The sequence below is a fragment of the Crinia signifera genome, chromosome 5, assembly GCF_055691185.1.
Source record: "Crinia signifera chromosome 5, ASM5569118v1, whole genome shotgun sequence".
In the NCBI taxonomy this organism is placed as follows: Eukaryota; Metazoa; Chordata; class Amphibia; order Anura; family Myobatrachidae; genus Crinia; species Crinia signifera.
In genome coordinates, this window is record NC_139221.1 from 213,977,732 (window position 1) to 213,998,019 (window position 20,288).

General features: G+C 41.7%; 1 protein-coding gene across 4 annotated transcripts in view; it reads right to left on the reverse strand.

Moving 5' to 3' along the window:
- Positions 1 to 20,288, reverse strand: part of GLI3 (GLI family zinc finger 3) — a 192,929-nt gene that overhangs the window by 22,376 nt on the left and 150,265 nt on the right. For 3 of the 4 annotated variants that reach the window (XM_083188514.1, XM_083188515.1, XM_083188517.1), the window contains 3 exons: positions 16,618 to 16,834; positions 13,290 to 13,406; positions 12,036 to 12,176 (listed from right to left, as the gene is read on the reverse strand). In XM_083188514.1, the coding sequence (XP_083044640.1) occupies positions 12,036 to 12,176; positions 13,290 to 13,406; positions 16,618 to 16,834 (475 nt within the window). The remainder of the gene's footprint in view (positions 1 to 12,035; positions 12,177 to 13,289; positions 13,407 to 16,617; positions 16,835 to 20,288) is intronic. The other variant, XM_083188516.1, reaches the window with a different exon arrangement.

Genomic DNA, 20,288 nt, shown 5'->3' on the forward strand with positions numbered 1-20,288 from the left:
TAAAAGTTCAAGACAGCACTGAATAGGGACGGGAAACTATACATTTTTGAGAGAGATAGAGCATGATATTCTATGCCAGAAGTAGCACTTAAAAGTTGCTTATTCAAAATTGAAGAAAGGGTTAATTAATCTTGCTCTAGAGACGATGATGGGAAAGTTGGCCTTCTAAGCAGGTTTTGCCTCACATGTGCTCTTCAATAGACTTCCGTTTGAACTTCCTGCTAGATTTCTCCTTGCACTATCGTAACCTTCGTTGAGGCATGTAAAATTATAGTTGTCCATGTAGTCTGTATAATCTGCTGCCAAACATCGAAACAGTTTGTTGACCGATATCAAACTGTGGGATGAATAACTGTTGAAAGATTATTGGAAACACATTTCCTTTTCCTCAATCAACAATAAACTGTTGGCCAATTATTAAAGCTAAAAGATTTTGGTGACTATTGTTGCCATTTGTTGAGATAATTGTATGAATTGGATAGGATGAAAAACAGAAAATGTGAGGGGGCTTTATGAATGATAATCTAAAAAAATGTCAGAAATAACTAGAAATTTACAGCAGAGGTGTGCCAACTGGAACAAAACATAGAAGACATTTACGAATACTCTCTTTTTTCCAGTGGGATTTAACTCTGAGAATGCCAGCAATAAAATGACTTTTTGATGTGTACTAGTGCTCAGACCCAACCACAGTGTGTGGATCTGAGAATCAACATTGTTGATTTTCAGACACAGGCCTATACATTAATTGCAAGTGTAATAAATGGAGGTCAACTCAGTTTCCTCAACTGACCTCCACGATTACATGCACCAAGAGGGCCTATTAGCCAACTCATGTCAAATGTGTTCATGGTTGATTTGCAATGACACTGGTGTGTGAATTTGCAGTATTTTACGTCAGTGGGTGTAAATGCCCATATACACTGGGTGACTTTGAGCTGAAAGTCCCTCAAAACAGGATGTTTGAGTAGCTTTCAGCTCAAAGCCGCCCAGTGTGTGTGCCCCGGCGATGAGCAGTGAGCACTGCACTCCCACATCATCATGGGGAAAGATACCAGCAGATGTGTATGCACCGAGCGGCTTTCCCCCCAGAGATGAACGCGATCATCGCCGTCCATATATACACGGCCATAGTCACCCAGTGTGTATGGACCTTAAAGGCCCGTACACACTGGGCAACTTTAAACTGAAAGCCAGTCAAAATAGCAAGTTTGAGTGGCTGTCAGCTCAAAGCCACCCAGTGTGTATGGCCCGGTGATGAATGGTGAACGCTGCTGCGCGCTCCCGCCTCATGGCAGAGAAAACCAGTGTGTATGGACCTTTAGGCAGATTCTACTTTAATATGTAGAACAGAATTAATCCTCTATATCTGTGGTAGTATCTACTATCTAGGCAATTTGCCACAGGGTGGGACATAATTATATAGTGAACTAAATAATTCTTATTTAGTTATTTCTAAATGCTGTAGCACAATTTACTGGCCACAGTGACCACCTTAGCATGAATTCTAGACTGTGTATGCTCACAAACACAATATAATTTATTAACAAAAGGTAATATGTGTTCTCATCTAAAACAAAACTAATCTGAGTCCAATAAAAAAAGGCAGCCTCAGAACTGTCTAGTTTCTCTGTGATCAATAAAGTTCTTTCTAAGTGGGCAATCATAAAACAAATGACTGCCACCCTCTGTTCTTCTTCTCCGGTGTGACTTTGTCTTTGTCATGTATTGCTGCTATGGCTTTGCGTGTTGTTCTTAGTTTGTCGGCACGTATATAAAATGGATATCCCTAATAGGTGCGGATGTCACAGCAATATAAATGAGCCCGGCAGAACGCATGATTCATGGCTCGGCATCTCACTGTCCGCTGCTGTTTGTGATTATGGATCAACTCACAACCTAATGACACTTTTTATTTAATCAATAATTTCCATGCTGAGCAGACAGGCCTCTTACAGGGAATTGACAAGACGCTACTGATAGTGACAAGGCACTGTTATTAATCTTCCGTTTGCCAGTATATCAGACAGAACTGGAGAAGAACCACCAAGACAGATTTGAAGAAATGTAGGCTGGCTTTCGTATCCTAAAAATGCGATTAACATTTTTCAGCTCATTTCTCAGGTCTTTGCATCCTTTTCGCGGCTGTTTGTATCACTTATTGCAAATGTCGTCATTTTAAGACATATTAACAGGGAAATGTATATAAAAAAGCAATTCATTTTGCAAAATGTGCAAATCAGCGAGACCTGCAGTAGACTACTTAGGCCAGGCCAGCCAATACAGGCTAATAAATCACAGTTTCATTCGAGATGTCAGTCGCCACAGTGCCTTGCAACAATGTTGGCATCTGTGATTCAGCGAAGCCTTTTCATCTTCAAATAAGATGCTTTATACTGATAACAAGAGTAATCCTCTCCTGATCAAAAAAAAAATCTGCATTTTACCAATTAATGCTTCTGCCAGGAGCAGCACTGAGTCTCCAGTGAAGTTTATCTCTGCTAAACACAAGGAGGAATACAGTCAGAGCTTTGTTTCAGTTTCAGCTAGGATACTTATCTTTCCTTAAGAACTGCAGTGTCTAGGCCCTGTGATATGCTAGTCCCATACCTACACCACAGCTAAGTATATGACTAAAGCAAAAATGCAGACACACAACCAATTCATTTTGCTGATCAGATATGCAGACACCTTGGCTGAAAATAACTATCTGCGCTAAACACAAATACATAAATAAATAGCACAGAGGATAGATATGCTGAAGTTGGAAACACATTTTCTAACCCTTCTGCTAAGGGAGAAAAGGACCTTAAAGTCAGATGATAATTAAGAATCCTTTTAGGTGGCCGGCTCTATGCAAACCACTGCTCTCTTCCAGAGCTTTGGCAGTAGTTTCACAGATCACTAGCTTCATTATCTAACTTATAAAGTCTCATCCTTGTCCACATTGTTACGAAGAAAGCACGGGTTATATTAATTGGCTTAAATAGGCTTACGTTTTGTCTACTGCGGCTTTCAGACATTGTCAAGAACATTAAATAGTTGCCTCTTTTATATGGTTTGTATGGTTTGTGGATTGATCTGTAACTTCTAATGCTCACATCATTTATTAGTTATATATTAGCATGCAAAACAGAAGTGGTATTAATAAAGGTACAAGCTTTTTCAAGTAATATCTATGTAAATATCTAATTAATGAAGTTGTTGCATATATAAATGAATAGCTGTGTCTCCAGTTCAGCATTCATTTACTGCATTTGGAACCCAAAAAGAACCAGTCACTTTTATAAGCTGGGCACACTTCACAAAACCATGTGCACTGCAGGGGGGGCAGATGTAAAATGTACAGGGAGAGGAGAGTTAGATTTTGCTGAGTTATTTTGTTTCTGTGCAAGGAAAATACTGACTGTTTTATTTTTACACTGCAATATAGATCTCTCTTTGAAGTAAAACCCTTCCCAAGTCTAATTCTCTCTGCACAAGTTACATCTGCCCCACCTGCAGTGCACATGGTTTTGTCCATTTGAGAAGAAATTTGCCTTTGCGAGTGAACCAGAATAAGAGCCAGTATACTACTGTATAACCCAGTGTATAACCCATCTGCACTAACCATTATGTAAACCCCTCTCTAGTCAGTCAAGTCCAACAAGCAGGAACCTGCCTTTCATCTTATACAGAACATATCTGTAATGTCTCAATTGTAAAATTGCTGAAAAATAAATCCAGCACTTAATAAAGAATAACGATGACAACAAAGCAACAACTGCATGAAACAACGGAATTGTGTGTGTAATATAACTATGTGTAATGAAGCATTGTGTGTAACATAAAGATGTATGTAAAATAACTGTGTATGTAACGTCACTATGGGCCTTATTCTGATCGGTGCGGCCCGATCAGAATATGCAGCCAGGACCGTGCAGGCGAATCCCCGCCTTCCATACGGATCGCCACCTCCGTACGTACGCGGATATGTGCCGGTGATATGTGCCGCATGAAAGTGGACAGGGATACGCCTCCTCCATCTTGGGAGCAGCCCCTGCATTCGATGGTCGCCGACCATCGAATGCAGGGCCGCACGCTCCACCAGCTGCCGCCACCCAAGACCACACGGACACTTGTCTGTATGAAATCATGTATGGGGGCGGGCAGCTGACATCCGGCGATGTCAGATGCCCGCCCCCTACACATGCGTCACGGCTTCATTACCATGCATACGCCCCGCGTTTGCATGGGAACGCCCATGAAACGCGGGGCGTATGCATAGGGTAATGAGGCTAAGTAGCCCTTCACGCCCCTCTCCGCCCCCTGTGCGGCGTCTGAAGAATACGTGCGGCGAAATCGCCTGCACATGCGCAGAGTGACCTCTGCACATGCGCAGACGATAACCATCGGCGGGACGACCGCATGCGGTAAAATCCGCACCGATCAGAATAAGGGCCTATATGTGTAATGTAGCTGTGTGTGTAGCTTCACTATGTGTAATATAACTGTGCAATGTAACAACTTAACTGTGTGTATACAGTATGGCAGGGTTGTCTACCCTCCCAGAATGGCCAGGCGGCTCCCAAAAATCAGGTCCCCCTCCCGGCCCCCTGGAAAGTTGGGCAACCCTCCCGGAAGGACTATGTAATGTGGCTTCACAATCATCTATATATGTCTAGTGTCTGTGATTTTCCGAAACACTGCCATCTGCTGGCAGAGAGTGAAACTACATCTCTTTCTCACACATATGTAGCAGACTAGCTTTCGAAGTTTTTGCTTTGAGTGGGTTTACTAGTATGTAATATAACTGTGTAATATAACTGTGTGTAAAAAGTAACTGGGTGTGAACTGTAACTGTGAGCAATGAGACTGTTGGAAAATCAGTATCTATCATGACTAATAATTTCCCTTTCATATAAATAACAGCTCTGTAGTGTTTGTGTGACTTAATAGAAAAAAAAAAGTACTTCAAAGATTCCGTTTCGCTTCTAGTAAAATACAGTAAGTTATTGAAATTAATGTAGGGCAACAACAGAACAAGTGCTGCAGATGACTGCAGATAATTGTAAATACTTCTGCTGTGTGATCTTGAATAGTAAAACAACAACTGTTTAATACAAAACTGAATGAATGTAATATATTTAGTATAAACTTGTCTTTTGACCTTGCTTCAAAGCCAGAGAGAAGTAAAGCATTTCATAAACACTTCATAAATTAAACACCACAGTTATGGTAACAAGAGAGTCTGGAGTAATAGGGCCTACACACATGCCGATGTTAAGGCATTTCCTTTGCATAGTTTGGCAAGATCGCTTAGAAAATTCTCCTGCATCGGTGTGGGTGTGTAGGGGCTATAGCGCCAGCAATTGGAATCGCTGGCCGAGGTTGATGGACAGTGTCCATCAGTCTCGCTGGTCGCCAGTGTTCTCCACGGGAGATCACTGGTGCTGTCAGCTCGCTCAGCACACATAACTGACAGCTTGTGCTGTGTGTGGGCTGTCAGCACTGTGTGCTGAGCGACAGCGGTGCAGCAGTGCCCGACCTAGCATAGCTAGGTCACCCTACACACATCGCTATGTGTGTAGGGCCTATATACTGCATTTTCCTGCTTCCCGAGTTAAAATGTTGTCCCAGGTATGACCTTGTTGTCAAGTGCTGCTATTTCTAGTGTTCTATAAGTTATTTACCTGCATGCTTTATAGGCCAGTTACAGTGGCGTAACTACTGTATGGCAGCCCCAGCAGCTGCTTGGGGGAGCAAGCAACAGCAGGGTCTATGTGGGTGCCGGCACCCACTTGATGCACTGCCATGCTGCTGCCTGCCGCTGCCCACTGACTGAGCACTGGACGCTAGTCAGCTGCAGCGTGGGTGGGGCCATTTCAGAGATGACAAATTCCCTCCCTGATTCAATTTACTGTACACAGAGCCGACCATTGGCTTCTGTGTACAGGAGGGGCGGGCGGATGGGTGTGCTAGGGCGGCCTGGGATGCATTGGAGCAGTGTATGCTGGTCTCTCTTCCTCTCTCCTGCTTCAGCTTCTCCGTTATGCATGTGATGTGATGACGTCACATGCTGGGGAAACATGCGGGAGAGGAGCCTGGAAGGGGGGGCACACTTTTTGGCAGGGGTAGCAAAATTTATAGTTACGCCACTGGCCAGTTACCCAACTCAGACCAAGTATCTGTGGTCAAGCAGTGACACAAACTTTGTTGGGAGAATCTAGTGGCCTGATAGTTTTAACTAATTGCCAGTGGAATGTGTAGTGCAAATAGAGATAAACACATGGTAAATTATTGCCTTGCAACAATGTTGGCATCTGTGATTTAGCGAAGCCTTTTCATCTTCAAATAAGATGCACCCACTCCCCTCTTCTGTGGAGCCGGCAGGTGACTTGACAAGGCTGGATTGGAGTGCCTGCTTGTATAATGGTCTGTGCCACCCTGCCCCCAGATGCACAGCTGACAATCCCAGTACATTTAGGTTGAGGATGCCTCATCTGAACACCCCATGCACACACCTATACATTAATACACATTGCAAAACCATCCTGATAGCATTATCTCTCACTACAAGTAAGCCATGGCAAAATCAAATATAAGTGTTTGATATAGTGTTAAAAAATTTGAATTAAAAGAAATGTAGAAATATAAGAATCATAGCCTTCCACCTCTGTACAACTTACTTTATTAAATAATACAATGCCAATGTAATTAAAATAAATATAAAATAAAAATCCCATTTAACTTTTAAACCTACGTATGACTGGTCTCATCATGGCACACACTAGCTATTTCCCTGTACTCGCATAAAGCCACATGCATCTTTAAAAAGCTGAAACAAGCCTCACATATCAGCAGCTCACTCAGTAGTCAGAACAAGAGGCAAGTCTTGTCAGGATTTAAAACTGCTCAGCAAAACTCTTCAATTGCAACCTATACCCCATTCCGTGGAAGGATATCAATTATAGATAGTGACTTGCTGTAGGAGGAAGCCTGCACTGTCACACACTAGACAGACAACCATGGAGAATCATGAATCCTGCTATTAACTGGATGCAGTAGTGGCCACGGATAGGTGCTATAAATACGACAGGGAGTCAGGATGGTTTAAAACACCTTGTATGTCAGATAATGTATCATGAAAGCTTCGTTATATCAATAGTGTAAAGTTGCTTTTTCCATTTTTTAGTCTCACATTCTCTTCTTTTTACTAAAGCTAAATAGCATATATATATATATATATATATATATATATATATATATATATATATATATATAGCATGTACATAAGTCAAAGGCATGTATTCAATGCCGGTGCGAGCGGCCGGCGAGGGGGTTAAACTGCGAGGATCGCAGAAAACCAGTTTAACCCCCGCGCCGGCCGCTCGCACTATGCAATGTTCCGGGGGAATCCTCGCAGTCACAGAACTGCGAGGATTCCCCTAAACTGCGAGAGCCGCGGCTATTGCAGCAAACTCGCTGTAATTAGCCTCGATTCTCGCAGCTTTTGAAGGCACATACGCCAATTCTCCCTCGCTCAAAAAACGGAGCGAGGGGGAATTTGCGTATGAGGGGGGTCAGTTGAATACTGACAGGGTAAGCGGTGACTGCGAGCAAAAAGTCCTGCTCGCAGTCACCGCTCGCCCACGGTATTGAATATATGCCAAAGTGTATGTATACTGTTCATTATGTACATTACTTTACAGCTGAATTTCAGTTTGGAGCCTATAAATCTACAACATACATCAAACACATAAAATACACAAATATATTTTATTTGTGCGTGAAAAAAGGTTTCAAAACATGAAACAAAAGTTTGTGTACTATCTCAGGCATTTGAATGGTAAGCAATCATTTTCTAACACACATTCAGTGCCAGTAACATATCATGTCCCCAGTAGTGCCAGTGACATATCAGATTGTAAGCTTGCAGCAGGGCCCTCTAACCCCCAAGTCTGTCTGTTGTTACCCAGTTTGTTTTATCACCGTCTACTATTGTAAAGCGCAACGGAATCTGCTGCGCTATTTAAGAAACTGTAAATAAATAAAAATAAATAAATGTCCCCAGTAGTGCCAGTTACACATCATGTCACCAGTAGTACCAGTTACATATCATGTCCCCAAGTAGTGCCAGTTAGATATCATGTCCCCAGTGGTGCCTGTTACATATCATGTCTCCGGTAGTGCCCGTTATAGATATCTCCAGTAGTGCTTTTAGCAAAAAAGTTTTGTAGCTGTAAAATATGAGAAACATAAAATCATAGTAGAATGAGATAGGCTGGCTTTAACATTGTGGTTTGATTAGACAACGGGAAACTTTCAGATGAAACCAAACTACTCATTGCACTGTGAAGCTACTCCCATAACATGGGCACTGTAACAGTAATAAAAAATAAAAAAAAACTGTTTAATTATACATTCTATGATTATGGACATAGTATGAAACCTCTTTAAAAGGGTACATACATCTCACCCCTAAGTAGAGTAGGTTTGAATTTATGTAAAGAGTACTTATAAACTAGTGAGCTACAGTTATTATGGCATGACCAAAGCAGTACCGCCACCAGAGACACCAAGGGGCGTATTCAATGAGAATATTGACGGCGTGCAGTGAATCCTGTTTAGGATTCGCTGCACACTCGCAACTGCCCGCCGTGTTCCGGAGGCTCGCTGTCCCCCCTATTCAACGTCGCAGGGGCTCGCTGCCCCTGACGGCGAGTGTGAACCGCCGCAGGGAGCCTGAGGATGGTGGAAGGCAGGGAGATGGAAGTCTCCCTGCCTGCCCCAGAATGTATGTGGGGGGGAGGTGGGCTCCCCGGGAGCCAGGCAGTACAGGCTGCCCCCCCGGGAGAGCCAACAGGGGACCAGGTATTCACTGCACCCGATCGTGCATATGTAATGATCGGGTGCAGTGAATGTAAGAATATGTAATGAGCGGCTCTCGGCTCCCGGCCCCCTGCTGGCTGCTCTGTGTAAAAAAAAAATTTTTTTTATTAAATATATATTCATGTGCTATAAGCACATGAATAAAAATAGCATGCCCCTTCTCAGAATAAAATTCCTGATTTTTTTATACCAAATGTAAAAAAACAACAACTTTATTTTAAAAGTTCACTTTCCACTTCACCATGAAAAGATGGCGATTTGCTACACTGTGAGGGATGGCGAAAATCACTTAGAAAGACGGCGAAAATCACTTAGAAAGACGGCGAGAAGTGCACATTCAATAGGGTGATTCGCTTTCTGACCCAAAAAACACCTTCCAACGCGAAAATAGCACAAATTCGTCATGAAACAGGGTGAGTTATCCTCATTGAATACTGCCCCAAGGCTGCTTTACAGGAGAAGCAAAACTTTTTATAAAACATTCTTTATAGTTCATGTTGACCATCCAAATTGATTTCTATTAGTATGACAAAAAAGTTCCTGGGATGTTCTGTGAAAGTAAATCTAGGACCTAGCAGAGGCAGTAAGAAGTTTAAAGGTGGTAAAAGGTCCCTTTTGTTTGATTTACAAAAAAAACCTGCAGTATTACTTGCTGATCACAATACCAGCATCCAGCATTATCTGGAGCTGATATATTTCACCCTCTACCAACATATCTACTGAATGATTATTATTATCCTTTATTTATCTAGTGCCACAAGGGATCCGAAGCGGCCAATTGCAGAGTACATAAACAAATAGGTAAAAAAAAAAAACAGTGACTTAAGGTGCCCAGGGTTCGCAAATACTCGCCATAGCGAGTATTTTACCCACTTTTGAGTAGCAGGGACTCAGTTTCTGATTATGGCTGCGTCCCTTGGGACGCGCTCTGCCCGGAATCACATGCGCGTCTGTCTTCATTTTATCTGGGGTGGAGGGATATGTGTTTGTTTGTTGTGATGCGGCCACAGAGGTGAGAGCGCCGGCGCCGGGGTGGACGGAGGCTCATAGCAGCCGGCGCCGGGGTGGACGGAGGCTCATAGCAGCCGGCGCCGGGGTGGACGGAGGCTCATAGCAGCCGGCGCCGGGGTGGACGGAGGCTCATAGCAGCCGGGGTGGACGGAGGCTAATGCAGAGAAGGATGCCGTGAATACTTGGCGCCGCCTGTCCCTCCGGTGCTCCAGAATATTCGGCTACCGCAGCTATTCAGGTTCTGTGTCTGGTGAATAGCACATACTCCGGCATCAGCTACATGTTGTCCAGGACCAGTAGTGAGTACCCAAATGTGGGGGACTGGGGGTATCATGTTAATTAGTGGCCCTTAGCAGCACAGGCTTGGCAACATGGGGGTCCGCTCCATGTGAGGGGGATGTGCAGAGTGGTGGCATCTGAGACACTGCCACTATACACATTCTGCATAGCAGGGCAGCTTCTCAGTTCTACAGCTTGTATAATGGTCTACCTAGTCACAAAAACAATCGGTCAGTTACCACCATGATCTGCCAGCCTCCCTCTGCCTTCCCTAACTAGCCCACATTACCTGCCAGGAACCCCACTTTCTGCCACCCCTTTCTAGTTTCCACTGTGATTTGCCACCCTCCTCCACTGTCACTTTCAGTATCTTCCACCCCTGCCAGTCACCATGATCTGTCACCCACCCTCCTTCTGCTGCCCTGTTTACCTGCCACCTTTCACCCCGTTTATACCACCTCTCTGCCCGCACAGCCAGATGTCATTTAAATGGCACTATTGTGTGGTATAATGTGAATTGGTACTAATATTTGGCCACACCCCTTCCCCAGAAAGCAATGCCCTAATTTTTTTGCGCACACCCTGTCCCTTACACCCCCCCCCCCCCCCTCCAAAAAAAAAAAAAAATAGGCTCTGGATGGCCCTTGACCCAGAGTATATGCCATATGGGGGAGAGGAGGAAGTTTCTGTATGTGCTATGCTGGTGGGGAAAGGTAGAGGAGGTTTATTTCATTGGGACCCAGAAAAGTTCAGGTAGGACCCCGATTTCTGTAAGTGAGGGGTCCCAGGGACCCACTATTTTTTTGAGTTTTCGCAATCACTGGTGCCTATACACTACTGCGATGTATCACAGCAGTGTATGGGCCATCCTACTCCCTTGAGCCACCCGGGACTTTCCCGGGCATCAGGATAGCATATGAGATTGCGCATTGGACCAGAGGTGGACACCACACGCATCCGATTTGGGTCGTTTTTTACACCGATCTGTTGGATAAGTATATTTATTTATTTATTTGCAGTTTCTTATATAGCGCAGCAGATTCCGTTGCGCTTTACAATAGTGAGCACCCTTACAGTTCAAGACAGTATAGGACAAATACAGGGTATATAAACATAGATGAATCAACAGGCAATATTGAAATAAGTATTACGGTGGCAGAAAACCAAGAGCTCTGGTGCCATCGAAGGTATATGGAATAGAAGATGGTTTCAGTAAGATGGTTTAAGCAAAACAAGGAAAGGCACATACGCTTCTAAAGTATTATAGTACGTTCAAAAAAATATATACATATTTATTTATTGTTCTGCATAAGAACCTGCAGACATAGAAGCAAAATTGTCCTCTCTCAGCAGAGACAACTTGGATGCTCTACTATAGGAGATGGGAAATTTAGCTGAGTTCCCAAGAGGTGGTCGAAAGATGTGAGGGTCAACAATCATTTTCCGCCAAAAGCGAACAATCTTCTTTTAACAAAACTAATAATGTATTAAATTTGTGAAGAAGAAAAAGAAGCTTTGGTTAATAGAAAGAAGCCTTGGCTTCAGGTTAGTATTAATTCATGTTCAGCTTACTATTACTCAATAAATATCAAAGTCTCCTACAAAAAAAAATAATGTTTGCTGGCTTACAAGATCAGAGCCATTACACTCTCTGCTGAAGACTTTATTGAATTTTGCAGAGAGCTTTAGCTGACTGAACAGGTCAAGCACCACAGCTAAGACTTCCCTTTATTCTCTGAAACTCATAAAGTCCTCTCCAGCATGCAATGCTGCTGGCTAAGAAACTTGACTCAGCACGGGGTCAAAGACCCTGACCTCCACGAAGAAAGGTCACATAGCTTTCAAACCCCAGTTCCTGAATTCCATTAACTTACATGCACTAGCTGTTCTTGTGTGTCAAACTCTCTGGAGCAGGCTTCCCAATGGCAGTTTGTCTCATAGACTACTTCGGGCTCTTGTTTACTTTCATCTTTGTCCCCCTCCTCTTTCACCAGAGTCATTCCATCTGGCTGATCCTAGACATAGAGATAAAAGATGGGAATGTTAAATGAAGGAGGATAGGTGGAGATCTGTAATGCTTAATTGTTCAAAATATTTAGCTATTACTTTTACGTTAAAAGACGTTCATTTTGCTGAACTGTTTAGCGATAGAATAACAAAAAAAACATATTTTTCACTTGTTGCAGCCGTTTAAAATGCATTTCAAAATTAAAACACATGATTTCACTTTGTTTAATAAAGCAGTATGGAATGAGGAAATAAATAATAAGTATAAAAGATATAAGTTTGTATAAAAATGTATAGCTCAGAATGAGACCCAAAATGTATTACATATGCTATTGAAGCATGGGAGGAGGATTTTGTGAAACTAAATTAAGGGCTTCATTTATTTACTAACAAAACTTGCCATGTGCGATTTTTCTCAGCTTTGCAATTGGAGTTATTAGCAAGCGAATCAAATGACCAGGAGTGAAAATTGACGGCCACTGGAGCCAAGTAACATTGGGTCTAAGGGTTGGCCTATGACTGCGCAGACTGGACATGGCAGTAGCAATGCAGCCACCATGTTTTTGAAAGTACTAGCCTGCAGCTGACAGCAGATACATGCCAGAAGATGGCCAGCGGCACCGATGCATGCGCAGTTAGATCGCAGCACACAAAACAAATGAATAACTAAGAGAACTCTGAAATAGCGTGCCAAAGAAAGTGTTCCTACAGCTCCAACCTTACACTCATGGTTCACTTACACTATAGGAAAGAAACATGCCCCCGCTTACTTAAACTCATATTGTACATGATGCCAGTTGTGTGCAATACTAATACCATATGTTTATACAGTAAAAGGAAACAAATGTTGTGACACTGTCACTAGCACTACAAGCATCTAATAAATAAAGCATATATAAATATCTAAATATAAGCTGTATGTTCCCCAACTCTTTAGCTGTCTGGGTTTGAGCTTATAAATCATGCACTTTTTCCTGGGCAGAGAAAGCATAGAAACATTCTGAGCAAAAATCAATTTTCATAAGAAGTTTAATCACATATTTTTATAGAATAGAACCAAACACAATATAAAAATAACCACAACCAAAACAAAAAAAAAAGTACAAAACCTAAGATATTACCTGAATGCACCCTGCAACAGGACTCGGCAGCTCTTCCTCGGGTTTAATCTTGGAGCGCTTATTGTGCATTGGGTCCCCTGTACTGCTGACTGCAGACTCACTGGTGGGTTTGTTCTGCTGAAGGATTTGGTATTGTAATTTTGTCAACTTTAGGCATCAAGTAAGACCATCATCCTAACCTTACACACATATACAATTCGAATATACAGTATGTCCGAATATACTCACGTTGCATCATGTGCGTCAAGTGCATATATATATATGTGTGTGTGTGTGTGTGTGTGTGTGTGTGTGTGTGTGACATTAACTATTCTTAACAATCTTAACAATGCATAAAGTGTTCTGAAATCATGTGTTTCTATTTGTAAGCCAATACTACTGATTAGATGAGTTTGCTGTTATAGTACTGTTTAGAAAAGATTGACATATATAGGTGAAAGCTGCTTCCATGTGCAAGTGATGATCAGTAGCATCAGTGTGTCCATATCTCACAACATGAGGTGATTTGGGACATACTGCAGAAGGGGCTGTGGTACCATGGGGGAGTGGCCTTGTCATGACCATCACAGTAATTTTGTTCTATGTATTTATTGAACATGAAAGTGTATTTACTGTGGGAGCGATCACTGCAACTGTGTATACAACAGTGTGGCAAGGTGCAGAATATACAGAGGAACAATAAGTAAGTTACAATGCCTATGGTTTCTTTTTTGAAATAGTTAAACAGTATTTCTTACAGAAATAACAATTTGGATCACAAATTAATCTTTTATCTTTAAAAAACATGTAATCTGTATGAAGGCAGGAAGTGTTTCTGATTTGTGACTCAGATTAAGAGAAAAATCCTAAAATAATTGAAACCTAGACAGTTTACTATGGAGAGTATTCAAAACTGATTGCTGCAACGGCTGATTATTGATTGACTGTGCATGCGTATGGATCATGGTGCATATGCGCAAGGCCAAACAGTGAAAAAATCCAGCATTTTTCCGATGCCAAGTCATTCGCCACTTAATTGACAGAAAGCCGGCATTAGGGGGTGGCAACCAGGCAACCAGGTGTACCCCGGCGTTTTCAGGGAGGGGGTGTGATGTCAGTTCCAGGCTCAATCAGTCTGTTTCTATCGCACAGGCAGAATAGGTTCTGCATTACAAACAGACTGCACACATGGGAAAATCATTCGGTGGTGAGCGATGTTGCGAATGGATTGCAGCTAAATGCCAATCTGCATAATTATTGCAAGCCATTTGCAGCCTTGCACAGGGCGGGTTTTCACTGTGTCTGGGTGGTGGCTATCTGATCGCAGGGCTCCGCAAAATCATCCATCAGCGATCAGGTCTAAATAGCCCCCTATGTTTATATATATTTGGAGATAATCCAATCAGATCATGTCATTTATCAAACACAGCCTGTAAAATATAAGGCAGAAGCTGATTGGCTAGTACTTTATCTCTAACAATTTAATATTTCTCCGAGCTTTGATAAGTACCCCCTATATGTGTAGATATCTCATATGGAGGCTATAACTGGTAAACAAAATCATTTAGTAGAGACATAGAATTCCTGGAATATTAATTTGTCTAAATGCAGGCATGCAAATCCTTTCCACGGCCATCCCCAAACAATCTGATGGTATCACATGCTATAAGACAGCATTGGTTGGGACTGTATATGAGCTATCCTTTGCATCAAAGGAATCCTCTTTATGCAAGAAAGCCCATTAAAAAAAAAACTTGTATAAAATGTGATTTATTAGGGAGGTGGCATTTTCAACTGTTGTATTACATTTGCCCAAGTTCCCATATCAGTCTGAAATCCAGCAAATTGTCACAAAGACCGACAAATATAAATCATTCTCAAAATTGCAAATCGGCAGATTTTGTGGTCAGGAAATGACCCTATTGTCATGTTTTGTTTATTTGTATAAGGATGACAGTGAGAGGTACTGTATGTAGGAGTGCATGTATGCCTCTGTCCTGGGACATATGATACAATGACACCAGGCGGGCGTATGCTCTGAAATGAGGGTGCTGCTTCTTCATTACTAAGGTAGACAAGAGGTACCAGGCTTGCACTGACAGTTAATTAGCAGCCGACACTGAACAACATGCTAATATAATGATGTGCATAAAGCTAGATGTGCAGACATGGGAAAACCTAGAACAATGAGCCAGACAGCAGTGATATATGTACTTATAATGTATACTCTACATAACGCCTCTGCAATCTACCCTGGAGCTTTGAAGTTGCAGCCTGGGATGGACAGGCAAGTACAAGTTGATATCTATGATTTATCAATGCACTCACACATTAAAAATGATTTTCTATTCATGCAATGCACATAGAAACAAGCATTCAGAAGTTCCTGTTTAAAAAACATTATCTAGAAGGCAAAACCAGATACGTAATGCTAGTTTGACAGAGGAACACTTATTTGTTATTCCTATTACACTTACTAGATGATAGTTCTGACCCCGGACGCACAAGAGTAAGGTTATTATATAACTGCCAGAGGTGGAATGAGGCCAATTCCAAGCAGAGGCTGTGTGAATTAGTGGATAATGTGGATGTGTGTAACAGAAGGTGATATAGAGGTTATGCATGTATACATAAGAGACTATATCCAAGTGCACAGGCTAATAGCTAATTATATAAATGTTGATTATATGAAGGAAATATAATTATTTGTGTTTCGGTCATGGAATAAACATGAATGATGAATTTGTGTGGACACAATTGTATAATACTCATACATGTGGCAGCTGCTATATTTATGGTGTAGTCTGTAGCGTGGGAGTGTACACACTTCCCTGGCTCTTCCTTTAATAAATTTCCCTAATTGATATCATAATACAAAATGTAAACATGTCTAATATTCAAAGTAACTGAAGGCAGAGCTGGCTCAGCATTGTAGTTAAACAAGACATTTATGGCATTCTAAGTTGAAGGAATATCTATGGCCTGTATTCAATGCGGCCGGCAAGGGGGTTAAATGGCGGGGATCGCAGAAAACAAGTGATCCTCACCGTTTAACCCCCGCGCCGGCCGCTCACCCTATTCAAAATCCCAGAGATTCCTCGCTGTCAGAGGATGGCGAAGATCCCCCAAACAGCGAGGCTCACAGGTAATGCAGGGAGTCCGCTGCATTTAGCCGTGAGTCTCACTGTTTTAGTAGCCGCATACACCGATCCCCCCTCACTTCAAAAATGGAGCAAGGGGGAATCGGTGTATGCAGGGGGTCAGTTGTATACTGACCCTACGAGCGGTGGCAGCGAGAAGGCAGCATTTTATGTCTCTTTTTTTTTAATTACTAAAAAGAAGTTCTCACCTGTGTGACCTCTGATGGCCCCACGCTGACCTGGACTGGATTCAGAACACTAGGGATCCCAGGAACAACTCTCTGAGTGGGAAAGGTGGGCGCAGGATGTAATAGTGGCGGGCTGTGTCCAAAAGCTGAGCCTATGCTGTGCTGCCGATTTATTATATGCTGATGCATATGCTGCAAGGACACTGGGGTCGGAGGGTATGTAAAGCTCAAAGCTGGACTGCAAAGAGACAAAAGTAGTATTGTAAAATGAAATCACGTGTACATACATACATATTAATAAGCAACATATTAACGTAGAACGATGTATTGTACATTACACTTCTCATAAATCAGAACAGGGAATTTTCTAAATCTGAAACTTTGGGAATGAATTTGTACTGTTTTTGCATTGCTTGCATGGAAAAAATACATATATTCCTGTGTCTTCGCAGGTGAATGCATCTCTGTGGGTGCACCACCAATATCCTTCTGACAAGCGCAATTGCACAAATGCACAGATTTGAATGCACTGCAATCCCACCAGCGCACCCTCACTAAGACACGCAGCTCTGCAAATTTACCTATGTTCAATTCTGCATCAGCCCCTTGGTGTGTAATAAACAAAACAGCTATAAAACATCTGATCTGCAAACATATTATACAACATGGAAATGCAAAACTAGTTCTGAAATACTTTAAGGCAATGAACAGTGCATGGCTTAGGTTGCCTTGTGTAATGAGGGAGATCTTTAATCTTAGAAAGTTAAACTCCTACATATGTCTCCAAATGGCATCAGGAGAGAAAATCAATTGGTAAATGTGTTTTATACACAGTGCTTGTCATATCACTCATTTCTTTTTAAACGATGGAAGGTTCTGCTCAGCCAGGATGTCACCTAAAAAGAATTTCCGTCGGTGTGACTCTAAAACCTGCTTTAAGACTGCTGATCAATGTGTTTCAGTGAGGGGATATTCCAATGGGAGATCCTGTCTCTCTCTTTCAGTTTAACATCATTAAATGTCTATTAAAGCCCATTATGCATGCTAATACCTGTCATCACTTCATTACTCCTCTGTGTTTCTGAGCCTACAGTTCAATTCTGAGGAAAATTATATTACAGCATAAAGACTTCACTCTGCAAGCAGGCATTGCAAAACCACGCTTTATTGCCTGCTCCTTAAATAAACTGTTCTCAGTGATACAATTTAATTGCAAATGTAAGATAAGAGAAAGCAACATTTAATGCTTGCTTTTTCTTCTAATCACCTCTCCAGTTTCCTATTGTATGTTTGGTTCCAGGTGTGTATTAAGGACCCCTAACTATCTAGTCTACAGCTATCAAGAGCTAAAACAGTCTGTCAAGAGTCCGTCAATTCTGTTTTACAGCCTGTGATTAATTTCTGTTTAAGACATTAGTGGTAGCTTTGCAGATTTGGGGCCAGATGCACTAAGCTTCAAAAGTGATAAAATGGAGAGTGAAAAACAACCAACCAATCAGCTCCTGCCTGATATTTTCAAACACAGTCTGTGACATAGCAGGTAGGAGCTGGTTGGCTGGCTGCTTATCACTCTCCATTTTATCACTCTTGAAGCTTAGTGCATATGGCCCTTGTTGTTTTAGCACAGAATGGCAAAAAATAATATATATTTGTGTACATGATTTATGGTGTGTACACACGGTGAGATCCCCTTGCTATTCAATTTAAGATTTGAGTGCTATGCAATCTTTGTACTTTTTACATACAATTCCTACAATCAGCATTAGATTTGCACTATATAGTCATTGCTGCCCTGTCTATCTGGGTTTTGATTTGTGCTGTCATTGGAGCGCGCATCGGGATCACAAGGTAAAAAACCTGTGCGATCTGCATACAATCTGCATACGATCTGCATGCGATCCCGATGCAGTTTTGACTATATAGTCAAAATCTCATGCTGATTGTACCTGTGTGTATACACCATAACACTCATCATAAAAGTTAACTGTGAAAAAAAAAAAAAAAAAAAACTTTTCTGACAACTGAAATAAGCAGCACCGTTTTCATTGTTCTGGTTCCTCTTCTTGTAAATGCAAACAGATAAGGGTGGCAAATCTACCTTCTGATCTAACCTAAGGGTATACTGAGATCATGTGATACACAGCGTTGCCTGCAGATTAACAGCCAATGTAGAAATTAATACATCTCTCTTGAGTCCCATTAGATTACAAAATAGACATCTTATAATTAAAGCCAAATTAACTCATTAAAGCGAATAATTCCAACAATTTTCATTATTTCGCTTTCTTGATAAAGAGCAGCCCAAACAGAACTTATTCAGAGTAATTATATTACTATTATTACCACTTGCAAGAATGATGCCTTCTAAGACAGAATATCATTATAAATACCCTAAGAGAATGTTGGCAGCGTATGAACTATTTTCATTTTACTCCGTGCTGCTTTTTTTTTTTTTTTATAATGCAAAGCTCTAACATGGGGAACATAATAATTGTTCTCTGGAAGAGTCAGTAGGAAAACAGTAATAATGTTCAGTTATTACAAGCCTATAGTCCCTGCCAGTGTTCCTGAAAGGAACTATGAATGATTACAGCCAGACTTTGCTAAGGTAACCACTACGGATGATTGATAGGGCATTAATCAAAAGATGCATATCAGCTTCAGAATTTGTTCACAAGCTTCCTTCTAATAGCTGATTTCATGTTCACTGACTTCTATGCCAGTTTGTTCAATTTATTCTTCAATGTACAGTACAAACCATTCATCACAGAGCACAATGATTTAATGCTCCCTCTTCCTTTCAGTGAACATATATTACAAAGTGTAACTACCCTGTTCTGTTCATTAAAACGCAGAAAAACAATGTCATACGTGGCTTTGGAAGAGCACTCTGAATTGATCGAGAACATATGCACAATGAGGGAAAACAGTTATTTACGGAACCAGTGAAGTTTAATGTTTATTTTCAGAACGGTTTATTTTTCCAATTTAAAGTACTATCTATACCTGACTTTAAAAATCATTGCCATTTGAGTAAATCAACTTGCAGTCAGTTATATTTTTCCCAATAACCCTCAATGCTCTGCATAGTTTATCTGTCCTGTACCAATAATTAATTCATGTACAGTAATTATCTATCCACCCACAGAGGCATGTTGGAACAGCATAATAAGACACTACAAGGTAAGATGAAAGATAATAAGAACTATAATATATCCACTGCTGGCCATTAAAATATTTCAAAGCCTATCCATTGCTAATATATGTGAAATAGTGGAGAGTTTATTGTAATGGAAAACAAACAATCATGCTGTTCCGATGCTTTTCCTGAGAGACACCAAGCTTAAAGTTGTATAGTTAGAAGCTTGTCTATCTTACAGGAATCTGGGCCAGGAAGCACGGTGCCTACAGCGGGTGCCGGACAGGGTCCCGACAGTTGGAATACGACAGGTATTTACCCGACGTCGTGATCCCGACTGTCAAAACACGGACAGCCTGGTTCCCGACGGCCACCTGCTATTTTCCCTCGTGGGGGTCCACGACCCCCATAGAGGGAAAATAGAATAGGTGGTGAGCATAGTGAGCCACTGTGCCCGCAGCATGGTGAGAGCAGCGAGCCCGCAAGGGGCTTAGTTGCACTCACCATGCTGTCTGAGTCCGGCCAGTCGGGATACCGACGTCGGGCTAATGAC